Raw genomic sequence first — 17,374 nt, 5'->3', positions numbered from 1 at the left:
CCTTGAAAAGACTAAAACACATATATAGCAAACACGTGGCAAGAATGACCAAAAAATATTTTAAAAGAGAAGGCACAAATAACTTTGTCAAAAATAAAAAAGAATATCACTACAGATCTTGTTGACATTAGAAAGATAAGATTATTTCATGAACTTTTATTTCATGCTAATGAATTTTCAAATTTATTAAAACAGTAAATGCAATGTACCAAAATAGGCAATTTATAAAATATAGGAATATATAAAGTGTCTGATAGCCATTAAAGAAATACGTAAATAAAGTTTTCCTACTAAGAAAACTCCAGATCTAGATGGTTTTTCTAAAGAACTATACCAATCATTTAAGAAAGAAATAACAGCTATATTATGCAAATTCTTCCATACAAGAAAATATGGAAAAATTTTCCAGCTCATTTTATAAAGCCAACATAACCTCAAGATAAAAACCATACAAAGGTATTATAAGAAAGTAAAATTATAGGTAAATTATACTCATGAACAAAGATGCAAAAATCCTGATCAAAATTTTAACAAACTGAATATAGTAATTTTTTTAAAAGACCATGACCAAGTGAGTCATGAACAGGTAGGTTAATTACAAGAATGCGAGATTGATTGAGCATTAAAAAGTAAATCAGTGTATTTTACATTAACAGATTAAAGAAAAAAAAACTTATGGTCATCTCATTTGATGCAATCGAAGTATTTGATAAAATTTAACATCCATTCAAGATACAAATTCTTATTTAGAACACCAGAAACAGATGGGAACTTCCTTAATCGGATAAAAGTTATCTACAAAACACTACAGCAAACATCATACTTAATGACCAAACAGTGAAAGCTTTCCCTTTGAGATCAGGAACAAGACAAGGATGTCCTCTATCATCACTTCTATTCAGGAATGTACTGGTTGGAGGTCCTAGCCAGAAAAAGTAAGGCAAGAGAAAAGAAATAAAAGGTATAAGGATTGGCAAGAAAGAAACAAAACTCATTATTCACAAATGATACGATCGTGAATACAGAAAACTGAAAGTATCTACAGAAAAACTGTAAGAAATAAGAGTTGAAAAAGATTATGAGATTCAAAATCAATTGCATTTTCATGTAAACAGCAAATGCATTTAGAAAATAAAACTTAAAAAACAAAGACACCATTTAAAATGGCCTCAAAAAATATGAAGTATCTAGTAATAAGTCCAATCAGAGATGTGCAAATCCTTTACACAGAAAATCATACAACTTCACTGACAGACATTAAAGGACAAAATAAATGAAAATTTACACAATTCTTATTATCTGGAACTCAATTTTGTAAAGATATCAATTCATCCCAAATAGATTTAGAGTCAAGGTAATCACAATTAAAATCCCAACAAGATTATCAATGTGTATCTATAACTTGGCATACTGATGTTTAAGTATATATGGAAATACAAAGGACCATTAGCCAAGATAATCTTGAAAAAAATAAGATATAAGAATTTCTCTAATATATATCAAGGGTGACAAGATAGTGGAATTTATAAAAACAGATCAATGGAACAGAATAAAGAGATCAGACAAAGACGCAAACATATAGATACCTGGTGTGACACAGGTGGCATGACAAAACAGAGAAAAGATATTTTATTTTGTTTTTCCAATAAATAAAGATGGGACAGAGAACTATCCATATGGGAACAAATGAAACTGAACCTATTCCTCACGCTATTTATTCACAAAAGTAAATTCTACCTAGCTGGTAATCAAGTTCATGACAATAACCACATGAAGAACTATCTCAAGTACAAAAAAACTTTATTGATTAAATATCCTGAGTAGGATGTATCTTAAGGATAAGCAGCTTATTGTTAGTGGTAATTTTGGCACTGTTTAACTGAAAGTATTTTTTCTATATAGTATAATAGTATAAAGCAAATAAGCAACTACAGTAATGTCAATAAGTAACCAAGATTATTAGAGAGAGGAGATACTAATATATAAAATCAAAATTAAGTAAAAATCCTTCCCTGAAGTGTAAATATCACTAAGAATCCAGTATTTTCTTTCTGTTTTTAAAGATGTGTTTACTTTAAAGATGTGTTACTAATTCTGCACACTAAAAAGGCCTGGAAACAATGAAAACCTGGTAATAATGAATGCCCCAACTCCCCAAATTGTATTCTCTAAATACCAATTCCATTAAAAAAAACTCCTTAACGATTTCCAGTTCTAAAGCAGAAAATATAATTAACCTGACATCTCTCTCAAATCATGAAAGCCAAGAAGCTAAAAAAGAATACTAGAGTCACGTCGGAAGGACACAGGAGCCAAATGAAGAGGCTTAACCCTGACCAAAGAAACAAAATGTGAACACCATAAAGAATTACTGGAGGCCGGGTGCAGTGGCTCACACCTGTAATCCTAGTACTCTGGGAGGCCAAGGTGGGAGGATAGCTCAAGGTCAGGAGTTTGAAAACAGCCTGAACAAGAGCGAGACCCTGTCTCTACTAAAATTAGAAAGAAATTAATTGGCCAACTAAAAATATATAGAAAAAATTAGCTGGGCATTGTGGCGCATGCCTGTATTCCCAGCTACTTGATAGGCTGAGGCAGGAGGATTGCCTGAGCCCAGAAGTTTGAGGTTGCTGTGAGCTAGGCTGACACCACGGCACTCTAGCCCAGGCAACACAGTGAGACTGTCTCAAAAAAACAAAAAAATTATTGCAAAGGATTTAAACACATTAAGCATATGAAAGTTTGTAAGTTCAGATTTAAAAAACCCACTGGTCGGCCGGGCGCTGTGGCTCACGCCTGTAATCCTAGCTCTTGGGAGGCCGAGGCGGGCGGATTGCTCAAGGTCAGGAGTTCAAAACCAGCCTGAGCAAGAGCGAGACCCCGTCTCTACTATAAAATAGAAAGAAATTAATTGGCCAACTGATATATATAAAAAATTAGCCAGGCATGGTGGCGCATGCCTGTAGTCCCAGCTACTCGGGAGGCTGAGGCAGGAGGATCGCTTGAGCCCAGGAGTTTGAGGTTGCTGTGAGCTAGGCTGACGCCACGGCACTCACTCTAGCCTGGACAACAAAGTGAGACTCTGTCTCAAAAAAAAAAAAAAAAAAAAACCCACTGGTCACCTTCATAGGTTGCCAGAGACCAACTATCTATTCAGAAAATTGACAAAGAGTTAGAATCATGCCTTTATCATGACTTTCCTATATGGACTCTCCAATTTCGAGATAACCTCAAACATTTGGTGAAGATTTTTTTTTTTTAATAAAGAATTATAGCTAATATATGCACGAGGAATCGTAAAATTTGAAATTTCCCACTCTGTGACTCCAAAATGAAATAAAGGATCTGGTCAACAAGCATCAATGACTACAAAAACCAATAAGTAAAAGGTAGTGCCCAGGTGCGGTAGCTTACACCTGTAATCCTAGCACTCTGGAAGGCTGAGGCAGGAGGATTACTTGAGCTCAGGAGTTCGAGACCAGCCTCAGCAAGAGCGAGACCCCCGTCTCTACTATAAATAAAAATAAATTAGCCAAACAACTAAAATAGAAGAAAACAAGCCGGGCTTGTGCCTGTAGTCCCATCTATCCCGGGAGGCTGAAGCAGGAGGATCACTTGAGTCCAGGAGTTTGAGGTTGCTGTGAGCTAGGTTGATGCCACGGCAACAGAGTGAGACTCTGTCTCAAAAAAAAAAAAAAAGAAACAAAAAAAAAAGAAAGAAAGGTAGATAGGGAACTTTAAAATGGACTGATGCTGGTATCAACTATACCCACTGATCAATCTTAACATTACTAAAAATGGAACCACCAAACTGATGTAATATAATAGGAAATACAAACACAACCAATGAAATACTCTTAAAAAAAAAATCAATCTAACTCCAATTTAGTCTCTAATTATCAGTTTACATGAAATAAGAGAGATAGAACATATTAAAGGACCATAAGGATACAATCAGCCAAATCCAGAATGTGAAAAATTCTACACAACATATGACCCAGTTTCTTTAACAAATAAATGGAAATTTAAATGGACAAACTGATACAGATTAAAAGAGACTTAAGACACATATCAACCAAAGCAATATGTGGAACTTGTTTGCAGTCTGAGGCAAACAACTTTTAAAACATTTAGGTTTTTTTAGATAATTAATAAAAATTGAATACAGATTGGGTATTAAAAGACATATAGTTAACTTCACTGGGTGGGATAACTATCTGTTAGAGATGCATATTGAAGTATAATATTTACTGGTGAAATTTTATGAAGTCTGGAATTTACTGTGAAATACTACAGATTTATTAACAAATTACTTTTACAAATAAAAATTAAAATAAATAAATAGGCGAGTAGATGGGTAAATGAATATATTAATAACTTTCTCAGGGTAGGAATCAATCCTAGGTGAGTTAATTCAAATTAAATATGAAAGCAAAACAATAAAGCTTCTAAAAAGATAATACAGAATACTTTCATGTTCTCAGAGTAAGGCAGTATTTACTAAACAAAACTCAAAAATCATTCAACAAAAATATGTTATACCATATATAACTGTACAGACTGTCTACTTCACACTATTTTAAAGGTACTTACTGCTGGTAAAAGAGACTGCATATTTTGATTAGAATCTGCTATTGTAGCAAGGTATACCAAGTTTGTATGCAACATCTGCTGATACCTATTAAAACAAAACAAATATCAATATTAAAAAATAATTTTTTCCTACCTGCCTAAATACAAACAACATTCTAATCATTTCTAAAGTTTAATAAAAGATTTGTTACCTGAACATCAATAGCACTTCAATTTTTCCTATTTCCTCTGTAAAATAATTCCAAATAATAAATAATATATTTAAAGATAATAACGAACACACAGATCTTACCATGTGCTAGATGTTGTTTTAATTGTTTTATATGTTTATATAACTCATTTAATTCTCAAAAACCACTATGAGGTAGGAGTTCTTTTTTCCATTTTACAGATGAGGAGACTAAGGTTGAGAGAGGTTGATAACTTGTACAAGATTGCATAGCTAGTATATAGAATAACTGATAAATGTAATAGCTCCATACTGGTACATTTAGTTTTTGTTTAAAAGGAACTAAAATAAAGAAATTCAATGAAATATGGTTATCTCCTTCCTTCTGCCATTTTCATTTTGTCAAAAACCTCAAACCCACTCAACACGTTCTGCTAAAATGTAGGAAAAGGAGGTAAGAACCACACATTTTTTCCCTTCTCGTTTCTACAGCAATAACCAACAACTTATGCCTGCTGTGGTTTATACTACCTATCTACAGGGACTCAATATATGCAGGTAATATACAGTGAACAGGTAATCACCAACTACAGAAAAAAAAAAGATATGCTAAAACAGAGATGGAAGAAATGATAGGACACCAACATTGCTAAAGAATAACTTGAAAAAATATATTCTCATTATTAGCATGATGTATGCTTACTGTAATCTTACTTATGAATTAGTTTAGCTAAGCCTCTCTTTATAATTTTTTTAATTAACTCAGATAAAACCATATTAAAATAAGTAGTGATCCAATTGTTAGTACTGGATCTCAGAGCATGCATACAGTAAGCCCCATAAATACAAACTTTAAAACCTGCATCAAATTGTTAGGCTGCCTTAAAATTTCATTTACTAAAAATACTAACTACAAATTAAGGTAATAAAAATAAGTCAAAAGAACTGTGTTCATCACTCCTCAACTCGATGCGAAAAAAGAAAAAAAAAAAAAAAAGAACTGTGTTCAGCTGAATAAAGTACTCTAATTCAGATCCTGAATGAAGTAATTTTCTAAAATAGACACCATAAAAAAAATTCTAGTAGGCCGGGCGTGGTGGCTCACGCCTGTAATCCTAGCTCTCTGGGAGGCCGAGGCCGGCGGATTGCTTGAGGTCAGGAGTTCAAACCCAGCCTGAGCAAGAGTAAGACCCCGTCTCTACTATAAATAGAAAGAAATTAATTGGCCAACTGATATATATATATATATATATAAAATTAGCCGGGCATGGTGGCACATGCCTGTAGTCCCAGCTACTCGGGAGGCTGAGGCAGGAGGATCACTTGAGCCCAGGAGTTTGAGGTTGCTGTGAGCTAGGCTGACGCCATGGCACTCACTCTAGCCTGGGCAACAAAGCGAGACTCTTGTCGAAAGGAAGGAAAGGAAAGGAAAGGAAAGGAAAGGAAAGGAAAGGAAAGGAAAGGAAAGGAAAGGAAAGGAAAGGAAAGGAAAGGAAAGGAAAAAGGAAAGGAAAGGAAAAAGGAAAGGAAAGGAAAAAGGAAAGGAAAGGAAAAAGGAAAGGAAAGGAAAAAGGAAAGGAAAGGAAAAAGGAAAAGGAAAGGAAAAAGGAAAGGAAAGGAAAAAGGAAAGGAAAGGAAAAAGGAAAGGAAAGGAAAAAGGAAAGGAAAGGAAAAAGGAAAGGAAAGGAAAAAGGAAAGGAAAGGAAAAAGGAAAGGAAAGGAAAAAGGAAAAGGAAAGGAAAAAGGAAAGGAAAGGAAAAAGGAAAGGAAAGGAAAAAGGAAAGGAAAGGAAAAAGGAAAGGAAAGGAAAAAGGAAAGGAAAGGAAAAAGGAAAGGAAAAGGAAAAAGGAAAGGAAAGGAAAAAGGAAAGGAAAGGAAAAAGGAAAGGAAAGGAAAAAGGAAAGGAAAGGAAAAAGGAAAGGAAAGGAAAAAGGAAAGGAAAGGAAAAAGGAAAGGAAAGGAAAAAGGAAAGGAAAGGAAAAAGGAAAGGAAAGGAAAAGGAAAGGAAAGGAAAAAGGAAAGGAAAGGAAAAAGGAAAGGAAAGGAAAAAGGAAAGGAAAGGAAAAAGGAAAGGAAAGGAAAAAGGAAAGGAAAGGAAAAAGGAAAGGAAAGGAAAAAGGAAAGGAAAGGAAAAAGGAAAGGAAAGGAAAAAGGAAAGGAAGGAAAAGGAAAGGAAAGGAAAAAAGGAAAGGAAAGGAAAAAGGAAAGGAAAGGAAAAAGGAAAGGAAAGGAAAAAGGAAAGGAAAGGAAAAAGGAAAGGAAAGGAAAAAAGGAAAGGAAAGGAAAAAGGAAAGGAAAGGAAAAAGGAAAGGAAAAGGAAAAAGGAAAGGAAAGGAAAAAGGAAAGGAAAGGAAAAGGAAAGGAAAGGAAAAAGGAAAGGAAAGGAAAAAGGAAAGGAAAGGAAAAAGGAAAGGAAAGGAAAAAGGAAAGGAAAGGAAAAAGGAAAGGAAAGGAAAAAGGAAAGGAAAGGAAAAAAGGAAAGGAAAGGAAAAGGAAAGGAAAGGAAAAAGGAAAGGAAAGGAAAAAGGAAAGGAAAGGAAAAAGGAAAGGAAAGGAAAAAGGAAAGGAAAGGAAAAAGGAAAGGGAAAGGAAAAGGAAAGGAAAGGAAAGGAAAAAGGAAAGGAAAGGAAAGGAAGAAAGGAAAGGAAAGGAAAGGAAAGGAAAGGAAAGGAAGGAAAAAGGAAAGGAAAAAGAAAGGAAAAAGGAAAGGAAAAAGGAAAGGAAAGGAAAGGAAAGGAAAGGAAAGGAAAAGGAAGGAAAGGAAAGGAAAAAGGAAAGGAAAGGAAAGGAAAGGAAAGGAAAGGAAAGGAAAGGAAAGGAAAGGAAAAAGGAAAGGAAAGGAAAAAGGAAAGGAAAGGAAAAGAAAGGAAAGGGAAAAGGAAAGGAAAGGGAAAAGGAAAGGAAAGGGAAAAGGAAAGGAAAGGGAAAAGGAAAGGAAAGGGAAAGGAAAGGAAAGGGAAAAGGAAAGGAAAGGGAAAAGGAAAGGAAAGGGAAAAGGAAAGGAAAGGGAAAAGGAAAGGAAAGGGAAAAGGAAAGGAAAGGAAAAGGAAAGGAAAGGGAAAAGGAAAGGAAAGGGAAAGGAAAGGAAAGGAAGGAAAGGAAAGGAAAGGGAGGGAAAGGAAAGGAAGGAAAGGGAAAGGGAAAGGAAAGGGAAAGGAAAGGAAAGGGAAAGGGAAAAGGGAAAGGGAAAGGGAAAGGGAAAGGGAAAGGGAAAGGGAAAGGGAAAGGAAAGGAAAGGAAAGGGGAAAGGAAAGGGAAAGGAAAGGGAAAGGAAAGGGAAAGGAAAGGGAAAGGAAAGGGAAAGGAAAGGGAAAGGAAAAGGAAAAGGAAAAGGAAAAGGAAAAGGAAAAGGAAAGGAAAGGAAAGGGAAAGGAAAGAAAGAAAGGTACAGTAAAAATATGGTATTATAATCTTATGAGATCACCACTGCAGTCCAATGTTGACCCAAAGGTTGTTATGTGGTATGACTATATTCTATAATAGTCAGTGCCACCAAAGTTCTGTCATTCCATGGCTAACCTGAGGTAATGATTTCCATATCAATGATGATTATTCATAGTTAAACTGAAGAAACAGACCAGCTAGTCAACTTTTTTTTAAAGAATATTTCCAAATATATAGGCCGGGCGCGGTGGCTCACGCCTGTAATCCTAGCACTTTGGGAGGCCGAGGCAGGTGGATTGCTCAAGGTCAGGAGTTCGAAACCAGCCTGAGCGAGACCCCGTCTCTACCAAAAATAGAGAGAAATTAATTGACCAACTAAAAATATATATACAAAAAAAATTAGCCGGGCATGGTGGCACATGCCTGTAGTCCCAGCTACTCGGGAGGCTGAGGCAGAAGGATCGCTGAGCCCCGGAGATTGAGGTTGCTGTGAGCCAGGCTGATGCCACGGCACTCACTCTAGCCTGGGCAACAAAGTGAGACTCTGTCTCAAAAAAAAAAAAAAAGAATATTTCCAAATATATAGACAAGATTCATCAAAGAAACAATATACATAAACGGAAATGGTCATATAAAATGCAAAACATACAAGAGATTAAATAGTAAGAACCTAGCACTCAGATATAGTTTCTAAATATATCTATATCTATCTGTTTTTCTCCAAAAAGAACTAGAGATTAGAGAAACGGGTGATTCCAGACTTGCACAGGAAAAAGTCAAGATGAACCTGGAACATTTTGTGGTACAAGAAAATAAGAAAATGCTCAAAAATAATGAAGACATATCAAGAAACCAGGTTGAGGGGCTCCCAGTGGGCAAATCCAGGACAATTAAAGAAAGAAAGTAACAGGATAACATTATAACCTAGAGAATATAGTAAGAATGTGTAAGTCTATTCAGATATAAAAATGCATGAAAGAATGAATGGGGGAGAGGAAGAGAAATTTCTTCCTAATAGTAGGATTCAAATAAAAGTAGAAGGAATGGTGGATTTAGTCACCATTTGGCAACCACCACAGTATTAACTATTTCAGGCAAAAATCATTGGTGGATGTTAAACTAATGTGTTGAAGTGTGAGAAACAGCATATGTGTGTTTCAAGGTATCTTCCCTAAAAGAAGGGAAAAAAAAGTAACTTTATGGTGGACAAACTTTCAGGTACCAATTTAATAAGTGATCAAAGTTATCACCAAAACTGGGACAAACTGCTATTATATGCCTACTAAAGAAGCAGGGAGAAGGATACAACATCACATCTGTGGTACTCCTGCCAAAAGTGCATGACATGAAATTTAATCATGGGGAAACGGCAGTCAAATTCTAAATGAGGGACATTCCACAAAATAACTGGTCTGTACTCTTCAACAATGTCAACATCATGAAACATTAAAAAAAAAAAAAGAAACAAAACACCGAGGAACAGTTCCAGATTAAAGTATACTGAAGAGACATGACAAGTAAATGCAACATCAGATCCTGCACTGGACCCTGGACCAGAAAACAAACACTAACAGGACAATTGGCAACATTCAAAAACCTTTAAAGGTTAGATAATGGCATAGATAATGGTATTGCATTCTTGATTTTAACAATATTACTCCGGTAATTTAAGAACATGTGCGTATTTTTAGGAAATACACACTGAGGTTATTAGAAGTAAGAGGGAATCGTATCTGCAATTATTCTCAAATGTTTCAGAAAAACAATATGGGAGAGAAATGAATGATAAAATAATAGGCTAACATGATTATCATTTGAGAAATTTCAGTGAAGGGAATACAGCAATTTCTTGTACTATTTTGGAAACTTTTTTAAGTGTGAAATTATTTCAAAAGAAAAAGTTTTTTAAAAAAATACCACTTTCGGCCGGGCGCGGTGGCTCACGCCTGTAATCCTAGCTCTCTGGGAGGCCGAGGCGGGCGGATTGCTCGAGGTCAGGAGTTCGAAACCAGCCTGAGCAAGAGCGAGACCCCGTCTCTACTATAAAAATAGAAAGAAATTAATTGGCCAACTAATATATATACAAAAAATTAGCCGGGCATGGTGGCGAATGCCTGTAGTCCCAGCTACTCGGGAGGCTGAGGCAGGAGGATTGCTTGAGCCAGGAGTTTGAGGTTGCTATGAGCTAGGCTGACGCCATGGCACTCACTCTAGCCTGGGCAACAAAGCGAGACTCTGTCTCAAAAAAAAAAAAAAAAAAAAATACCACTTTTCACAATCAGATGTGCAAAAATTTTTTAAAGATGACTAACATGGCAGAGGTGGTTGAAAACCAGGACTCTGAAAATCTGGTTGGTTGTGGGAAAGCAAACCAATACAATCTTTTTTGCAGGGTAATTTGGCAATTCAGCATGATCTTTGACCCATTAATTCCATATATAAAACTGTAACCTACATAAATATTAAAAACAATATCTATATACATGTGTTTACAAAGAAGGCAATATATATGTAAATGTACCAAAAAAATGTTTGAAAGGATACATATTTAAAGCATTAAAGGCAGTTACCCCCGTGGAGGGAAGAAGGGATATAAGACAGTGGGATATAAAATGTGACTTATCTCTGAAAACTTTCACACTTTATGCTTTTTTTTTTACAATGACCATATGACTGTTTTATTTAAAAAAATAATTTTTAACAAAAGAAAAAAAGAAAAAGTAATGGAGACTTGCAGTTAAATAAAGGGTCAACCAAATGACAACAAGAGACTGGTACAGCATGAAAACTAAGCAAAGCAAGAGTCAGGGTTGCTGGGAATTATCTGCCTGAGAACAGACCAATGAGATATCTAGGAAACAGAGATGTGCCCAAAACAACAGTGAAAATAAAATACAGCTGGCCCTCCCTTCCCATGGGTTCCAAATCTGTGCGTTCAACCAAACACAGATCAAAAATATTAAAAAAAAAATATATATATATATATATACATATATATATGAGTGGTTGCAATCTGTACTAAACATGTGCACTTTTTTCTTGTCATTATTCCTTCAACAATACAGTGTAACAACTATTTACATAGTATTTACATTGTATTTGGTAATACGAGTAATCTAGAGATGACTGAAAGTATACAGGCGGATGTACGTAGGTGATATGCAAATACTACACCATTGTATATCAGGGACTTGAGCATCTGTGGATTTTGGTATCTGCAGGTTAGTCCCCGAACTAATCTCTCATGGATACTGAGGGATGACTATATTCTAGAGCAACATTGTCCAAATAGCAGCCACTAGACACAATGAACGTGGCTAATCCAAAATGAGATGTGTTATTCTAGTAAGACACACAATAGATTTTGGAGACTTAGTATGAAAAAAAGAAATACAAAATATCTCATTCATATTTTTATATTTATTATATATTGAAATGATACTATTTTAGAAATAATGAGTTAAATAAAACACATTAATATTAATTTCATGTTTCTTTTTACTTGTTTACTGTGTCTACTAAAAATTTAAAATTACATATGTAGCTCACATATATATTTCCACTGGACAGTGCTGTTCTAAAGACTTTTGATAAAATAGTCAACTTATTCTACCACATCAGACACACTACTTCAAAATAAGAAAGTCTGGTCCTTAAGAATGATAATCAATTTTCTATGTATTAGATATAAACTTTGCTATCTCAACCATATATATGAATGAAATTCAATATCCTACATATATTAAAAGCTAACTTTTCCACAGATCAGATTATACACAAATTTGAAGTCATTATTTTACAATGCAGGGTAAGATGCATAAGAAAAAAATGACACCCACCTCCCTGCGAAAGAAATTTTTCTTTTGAAAATTTGAAAATCGAGATAAGTCACACAAAAACTTGTACACAAATGTTCAAGGAAGTGTTATCCATAATGGCCAAAACATACAAACAGCCCAAACATCCATAACTGAAGGATAAATAAAGCGTGGTATAGCTGTACAATGGAAGATTACTTGGCAATAAAAAAGGAATGCAGTATTAATACATGCTTTGACATGTATGAACCTTGCAAACATTATGCTAAGTGGAAAAAAAAAAGTTAGTCAAAACAGTCCACATACCATATGAATTTATTTCTATGAAATGTCACAATAGGCAAATCTACACAGAAAGCAGATTAGTGGTTGTCAGGAAGTGAGGGATGAAGGGGTGAGGAATGACTGCTAATGGGTATAGTTTCTTTTTAGGATTATGAATGTTCTAAAATTGATTAAGGTGATATTAGCACAACTCCATGAATACACTAAAGAGACTGAATTGTATACTTTAAAAGAGATGAATTATATGATATATAAAATATATCTTAATGAAGCTGTTATTAAAAATAAAAAATTTAAGCAAATGAATACAAAAAAATTTTCACATCAGTCTTACTGAGAACACTCTGAGGTCTTTCCTTTATTCTGATAGTCCATTATACACTGAATAAGATGGTTATTTTCATCCAACATCTGAAAAAAATTAGAAAAAGTTTATTGTAAATCTAATTTATCAAATAAAAAACTAGAAAACAGGGAGCAAGGGCATTAGTAAATGCTGCTTGTAGAAGAACCCTAAAGTGAATCCCCTAACAAAATATTGTTACCCCAAACCAATCATTACAGATTATAAAATCATTATGCGTATACAGAAACATAAAAAACAAAATTCCCTTAAAATTACTTTGTTAATGTTGCTACCTGCTGCTACAAAATATTTTTAAATTCATTTTAATAACAAACATAATTTAAAGGAAGATTAGTGACTTAGCTCTCTCACATAAAATTTCATTACATACTAAACTGTGTAAATCTCTTATATTATAAAAATATGTCATGCACAGTTCACATGGACCATACTTTCAATAAGTAACATTTTCCTTTAGATTTCTAGAAATGTTTCATCTACACAGAAACTCAATCTACTTGGGTCTTTTTTATACATACTGTAGCTTACAATGGAAAATCTTGTTTTATACCTTTCAAATGATATCATGTTTAATTAATAATCTTATAATATCTCTATTCCAATTATTCTTTCTCTGAATTATTATCTGAGACACAGAAGGGAAAGTTTGAACTTCTTTTATATTCAAACATTTAATTACCTCTGCTATCTGTAATAGAAGCTTTAGCCAGTTAAGACTAAAAGTTAAGAGTCTGAGTTGTGTGCATCACTCTAACACTTTGTAGTAGTAAAGAAAAATTCTGTCCTTATCCAGTGAAGTAAATACATGAAAACTGCAGCCCAGGAGGCTTGATGAGGTGGCTGACCAGTTTCCAAGTTTTATAACAGTGTAGATTTGTGGTTCTACAATTATAGCATAATAATAAAATACAGTAATTTCTATGCATGTATAATATTTATCACAAACATTGAGTTTGCCTCATAATTGTCTCAAAAGTTTAAAAACAAAAACATTGGCCATTCTACCATCTTATAATACTTCAAAGCAATATTGATTTTAAGGGTTAAATAATTCATCTAAATAAGGTGGCACTGAGGAAAGAGTACTGATTGTAGCAATTAAAAGGTCAGTTAGGCCGGGCGCTGTGGCTCACGCCTGTAATCCTAGCTCTTGGGAGGCCGAGGCGGGCGGATTGCTCAAGGTCAGGAGTTCAAAACCAGCCTGAGCAAGAGTGAGACCCCGTCTCTACTATAAAATAGAAAGAAATTAATTGGCCAACTGATATATATATAAAAAATTAGCCGGGCATGGTGGCGCATGCCTGTAGTCCCAGCTACCTGGGAGGCTGAGGCAGGAGGATCACTCGAGCCCAGGAGTTTGAGGTTGCTGTGAGCTAGGCTGACGCCACGGCACTCACTCTAGCCTGGACAACAAAGCGAGACTCTGTCTCAAAAAAAAAAAAGAAAAAAAAAAAAAAAAAAAAAAAAGGTCAGTTAGTTTTAGTGCCAGCTTTGCTAGCCTGAGCGAACCACTTAAAAGTTTTCAGGGGCTCAGATTTGGCTGTAAGATCAAAGGATAGGAGATGTTCCTCCTGAACCTGTCTTACCCTACCAGTATTCAATAAAAGTATTGGGCACAATACCATAATCATTCTATCCCAATAAATTTAGCTAATTAATTCTTAATGAAAAACGAAGATCCACTTAACATTAACTGTGACTTTTTTTCTGCACATGAATCACAATTTTCACTTGCTGGGAAAAAATATTAACATGCCCTTGTAATTAGGGCACTCACTTCTTAAATAGAGCCATCGGAGGACAAAAACAAATTGTCCTTAAAATGCATTAATCCAATCTCCAACCTAACGATTTCACAACGCATCTTCTCAACCTAATGAAATTCGCCATTAGAATATGTCTCATATCTAACACCAATCTCTCACACTGCAGAATGAGGCCCTTAATTTGGAATCCATTTTTCTCTTCTCATCTGAGGATGAAAAATAACTGATCATCATTCTCTGAATTAATCACCCATGATAAATATTTTAGGACTTATGTAAGAAAAACTTTATAGAGAAAAAAAAGGAAAACTCGGGACTTTTCGCTAGCTCAGAAATAAAAAGCGAACCCCTGCAGAAACATGTTTTGCGTTCGTGTGTACCAGGAACTGTTAGCCAGGCTGCAGACTTAGCCCAGTGCACTACATGAAAGCACTGCATTGCCAGGCACTGCCAAGCCCGTTTGTTCATAAAATAAAGCAACAGTTGGGCAAATGTCAAATGCCACACTCCAAAGAGCCTGACATAAACAGAAACCGATTAACATAATCTAGGTGCCCTGAGAGGTACTAAAAAGTTGACTTTTTTCCTATTTTCATCCTTGCTCCTGTTGCGAAAAACAAAGCAAAAATACTTAACGTAAACTGCTGAATTTAACAAGTAACTTTTAGAATACAGCCTTGCTCATAGGCAACAAGGGGTAGAGGACAATAAAGAACCTTTGTGTTCCCACTGGCAGTAGTAACACGGCAACGACCGCGGCCGCACTACCCTCTGAAAAGGACGCTGCGCCCTGCGTATCACGACTTCTATAACTGGTCACGACTGTCCCCACCACTAGACGGTAGGCTCCAGGAAGGCGGGACCATGGCTCATCACAGTAGCCTCAGCGCCTACAACAGTTGCTCAACAGATCCTTGCTGCGGATGTGAATCAATAAGGACTGGTGCAGACGGGGGGTACGGGTGGAACCGCCAAGTCCATGGGGTCCTTCCTCACCGGCCCCTCAGACTCTACTAAGCTTCCCCGTAGCGTCCTCTAAGAGCTCCCCAACTCGGCCAGAGTTTGCGGGGCGGCGACCAGCGCTGGGACTTCCCTCCGGCTGCCAGGACGCGAGGTCGGGACGGCACCGAGCAGCAGCAGCCGCGCGCGGGGCGGGGCGGGGCGCGGAGCCGCCAAAGTAACTCCGGAGCGACGCGCGGGGCCGCGACACACAGCCCTTCCCCGCGCGGCCGCCGCCGGGCGCACGCGCCCCGCCGCCCGAACGCCGCCCCATCCCCAGAGAAATCAGGCGGCGGTTGTTTGGGCTTTTGTGCCTATTAGGAAAAAGGCTAAACGCGCGAGGGACTCCGTGAAAAAACCGGTTCGTCCTCTCCCGCCACCCACTCGGGCACAGCCCGCGGCTTGGGTTCCCACACGGCCGCTTCCCAGCAGGCCCGCCTCCGCCTCCGCGCCCAGCCCTGCCCGCCGAGTCGCTCCCAGAGGCGGGGTGGGCCTGGCATCCCCGACCCCGCGACGTTTCACCTTCTGGATCGCAGCGGGAGTGATCTCCCCCTTGCCTCGCTGCCTCGGGGCTGCGAACGCCACAGACATGTTGCCGCCGTCACCACTATCGGCAAGTCCCGAGCGCTCCGGGTGAACGGCAAACTGGGGGAAAGACGCCGGCCTCTCGGGCTGAACCACCTCGGGAATGCGGGGAGGGGGGATGCTCCAGGGCCGGGCGAGCAGGCGGCTGGCCTGGCCTAAGGGAGGGACTCTGGCCCACAGAAGTCTCGTCTCTGCCCGTGTGGGGGGAAGCCCAGCCCCGGTAGAACGTCTGCGTACTTGACTGTCCCGGCAACCCTCCAGCTCTCCTTATCGGCACCCCCCGTCCCTTTGCGCTAATGGTAGGGCCGCGCCCCAGTCCTCCCTCCGCTTCAGCGATTCAGGAAATGGTCCCGCCGCCGCGGGAGAGGGAGAGGCTGGGGCAGCCCCTGTCACAGGAAATGCGAGCGGCCCGAGCCGGCCCGCCCCTTCGCGCGGGTGCAACTTGCCTGCCTCTCCGGCGCTCCGGAGCGTCCCTGGAACTGAGTTTCGGCGCTCTGTTGTCGACCTAGTTCAGTTTTTCCAACTTCATCCTCACCCCTTCTGGGAAGTGGCTGCCCCGAGTCGTCCGAGCAGCCTGGACAGGGGAGGGGGAAGGTCGGGACTCGGGAGTTCGCGCACATCGTGGAGCATCAGCCGAGAGAGACGAGGCAGGAGGTGAAGGGTGAACGCGGATTCGCTGGTTTAAATGGCTCGGCTACGCCCCACGTGCGCACCTCCGAGGCCACGGTCTCGAACGCACACAAAATCGTGCCTCACAGTTGGAAAGTAACTCTGACCCAAAATTCAGGACTCGAAGGCTGCGTCCAGGACTCAGGGGCAGTCGGCCAACTTGGCTAGAGCGGCCAGAGGAGGAGAGCTCGCCTCTCAGGACAGACCCTTAGCAGAAAAGTGGGTCGATTTCTTCTATTTGGATCTTCGGAATTAAGTTTTGATACAGGGAACCCTCGCTTTCTTTTCCAGTTATATACTTAGTGGCATGTAAATTAGGCCCAAGCTGCCACACTTCAAGTAAGGGAAAAAGCCAAAGTTTCAAAATTATGAAAGGAACACGGGCAAATGTAGGTAATGTGCTGCTGTGGGGTTTTTAATGATTATGTAAATTTAGACTTCCATATAACACAAAGGGAAAGTTTATATCAAATGTTACTAAACATTAATGAGACTAAAAAATGAATACCTCAGTTTATATAGAAAATAAACTAGAAAAATACATATTTTTAAAGTTTATGTTTCAAATAAATGATTTGCAGAAAAAGGTCATGAGTTTCATTCAGTAAGCAAATTTGGATACGCTCTTTGTGTTAGGCAACAAGCTGGATGCGAACTTGTTCTTAAGGAGTTTATATTTCTAATAGGGCTTACATACCAGAAACAAATAAATATGTATATATGTATGTAAAGAGCTAAG

The 17,374-nt window shown here is 37.9% G+C and overlaps 1 protein-coding gene across 2 annotated transcripts in view; it reads right to left on the bottom strand.

The window, feature by feature from the left end:
* SS18 (SS18 subunit of BAF chromatin remodeling complex) overlaps positions 1-16,080 on the bottom strand; it is a 79,743-nt gene extending 63,663 nt beyond the window's left edge. The window contains exons 1-3 of one of the 2 annotated variants that reach the window (XM_012740442.3): positions 15,904-16,080; positions 12,584-12,660; positions 4,594-4,678 (exon numbers count right to left, since the gene is read on the bottom strand). In XM_012740442.3, coding sequence (XP_012595896.1) covers positions 4,594-4,678; positions 12,584-12,660; positions 15,904-15,972 — 231 coding nt within the window. In that variant the 5' untranslated portion in view covers positions 15,973-16,080. The remainder of the gene's footprint in view (positions 1-4,593; positions 4,679-12,583; positions 12,661-15,903) is intronic. The other variant, XM_012740444.3, reaches the window with a different exon arrangement.
* Positions 16,081-17,374: the final 1,294 nt, after the last annotated feature.

The sequence above is a fragment of the Microcebus murinus genome, chromosome 17, assembly GCF_040939455.1.
Source record: "Microcebus murinus isolate Inina chromosome 17, M.murinus_Inina_mat1.0, whole genome shotgun sequence".
NCBI classification, from domain to species: domain Eukaryota; kingdom Metazoa; phylum Chordata; class Mammalia; order Primates; family Cheirogaleidae; genus Microcebus; species Microcebus murinus.
This window is presented reverse-complemented; position numbering and strand designations above follow the sequence as displayed.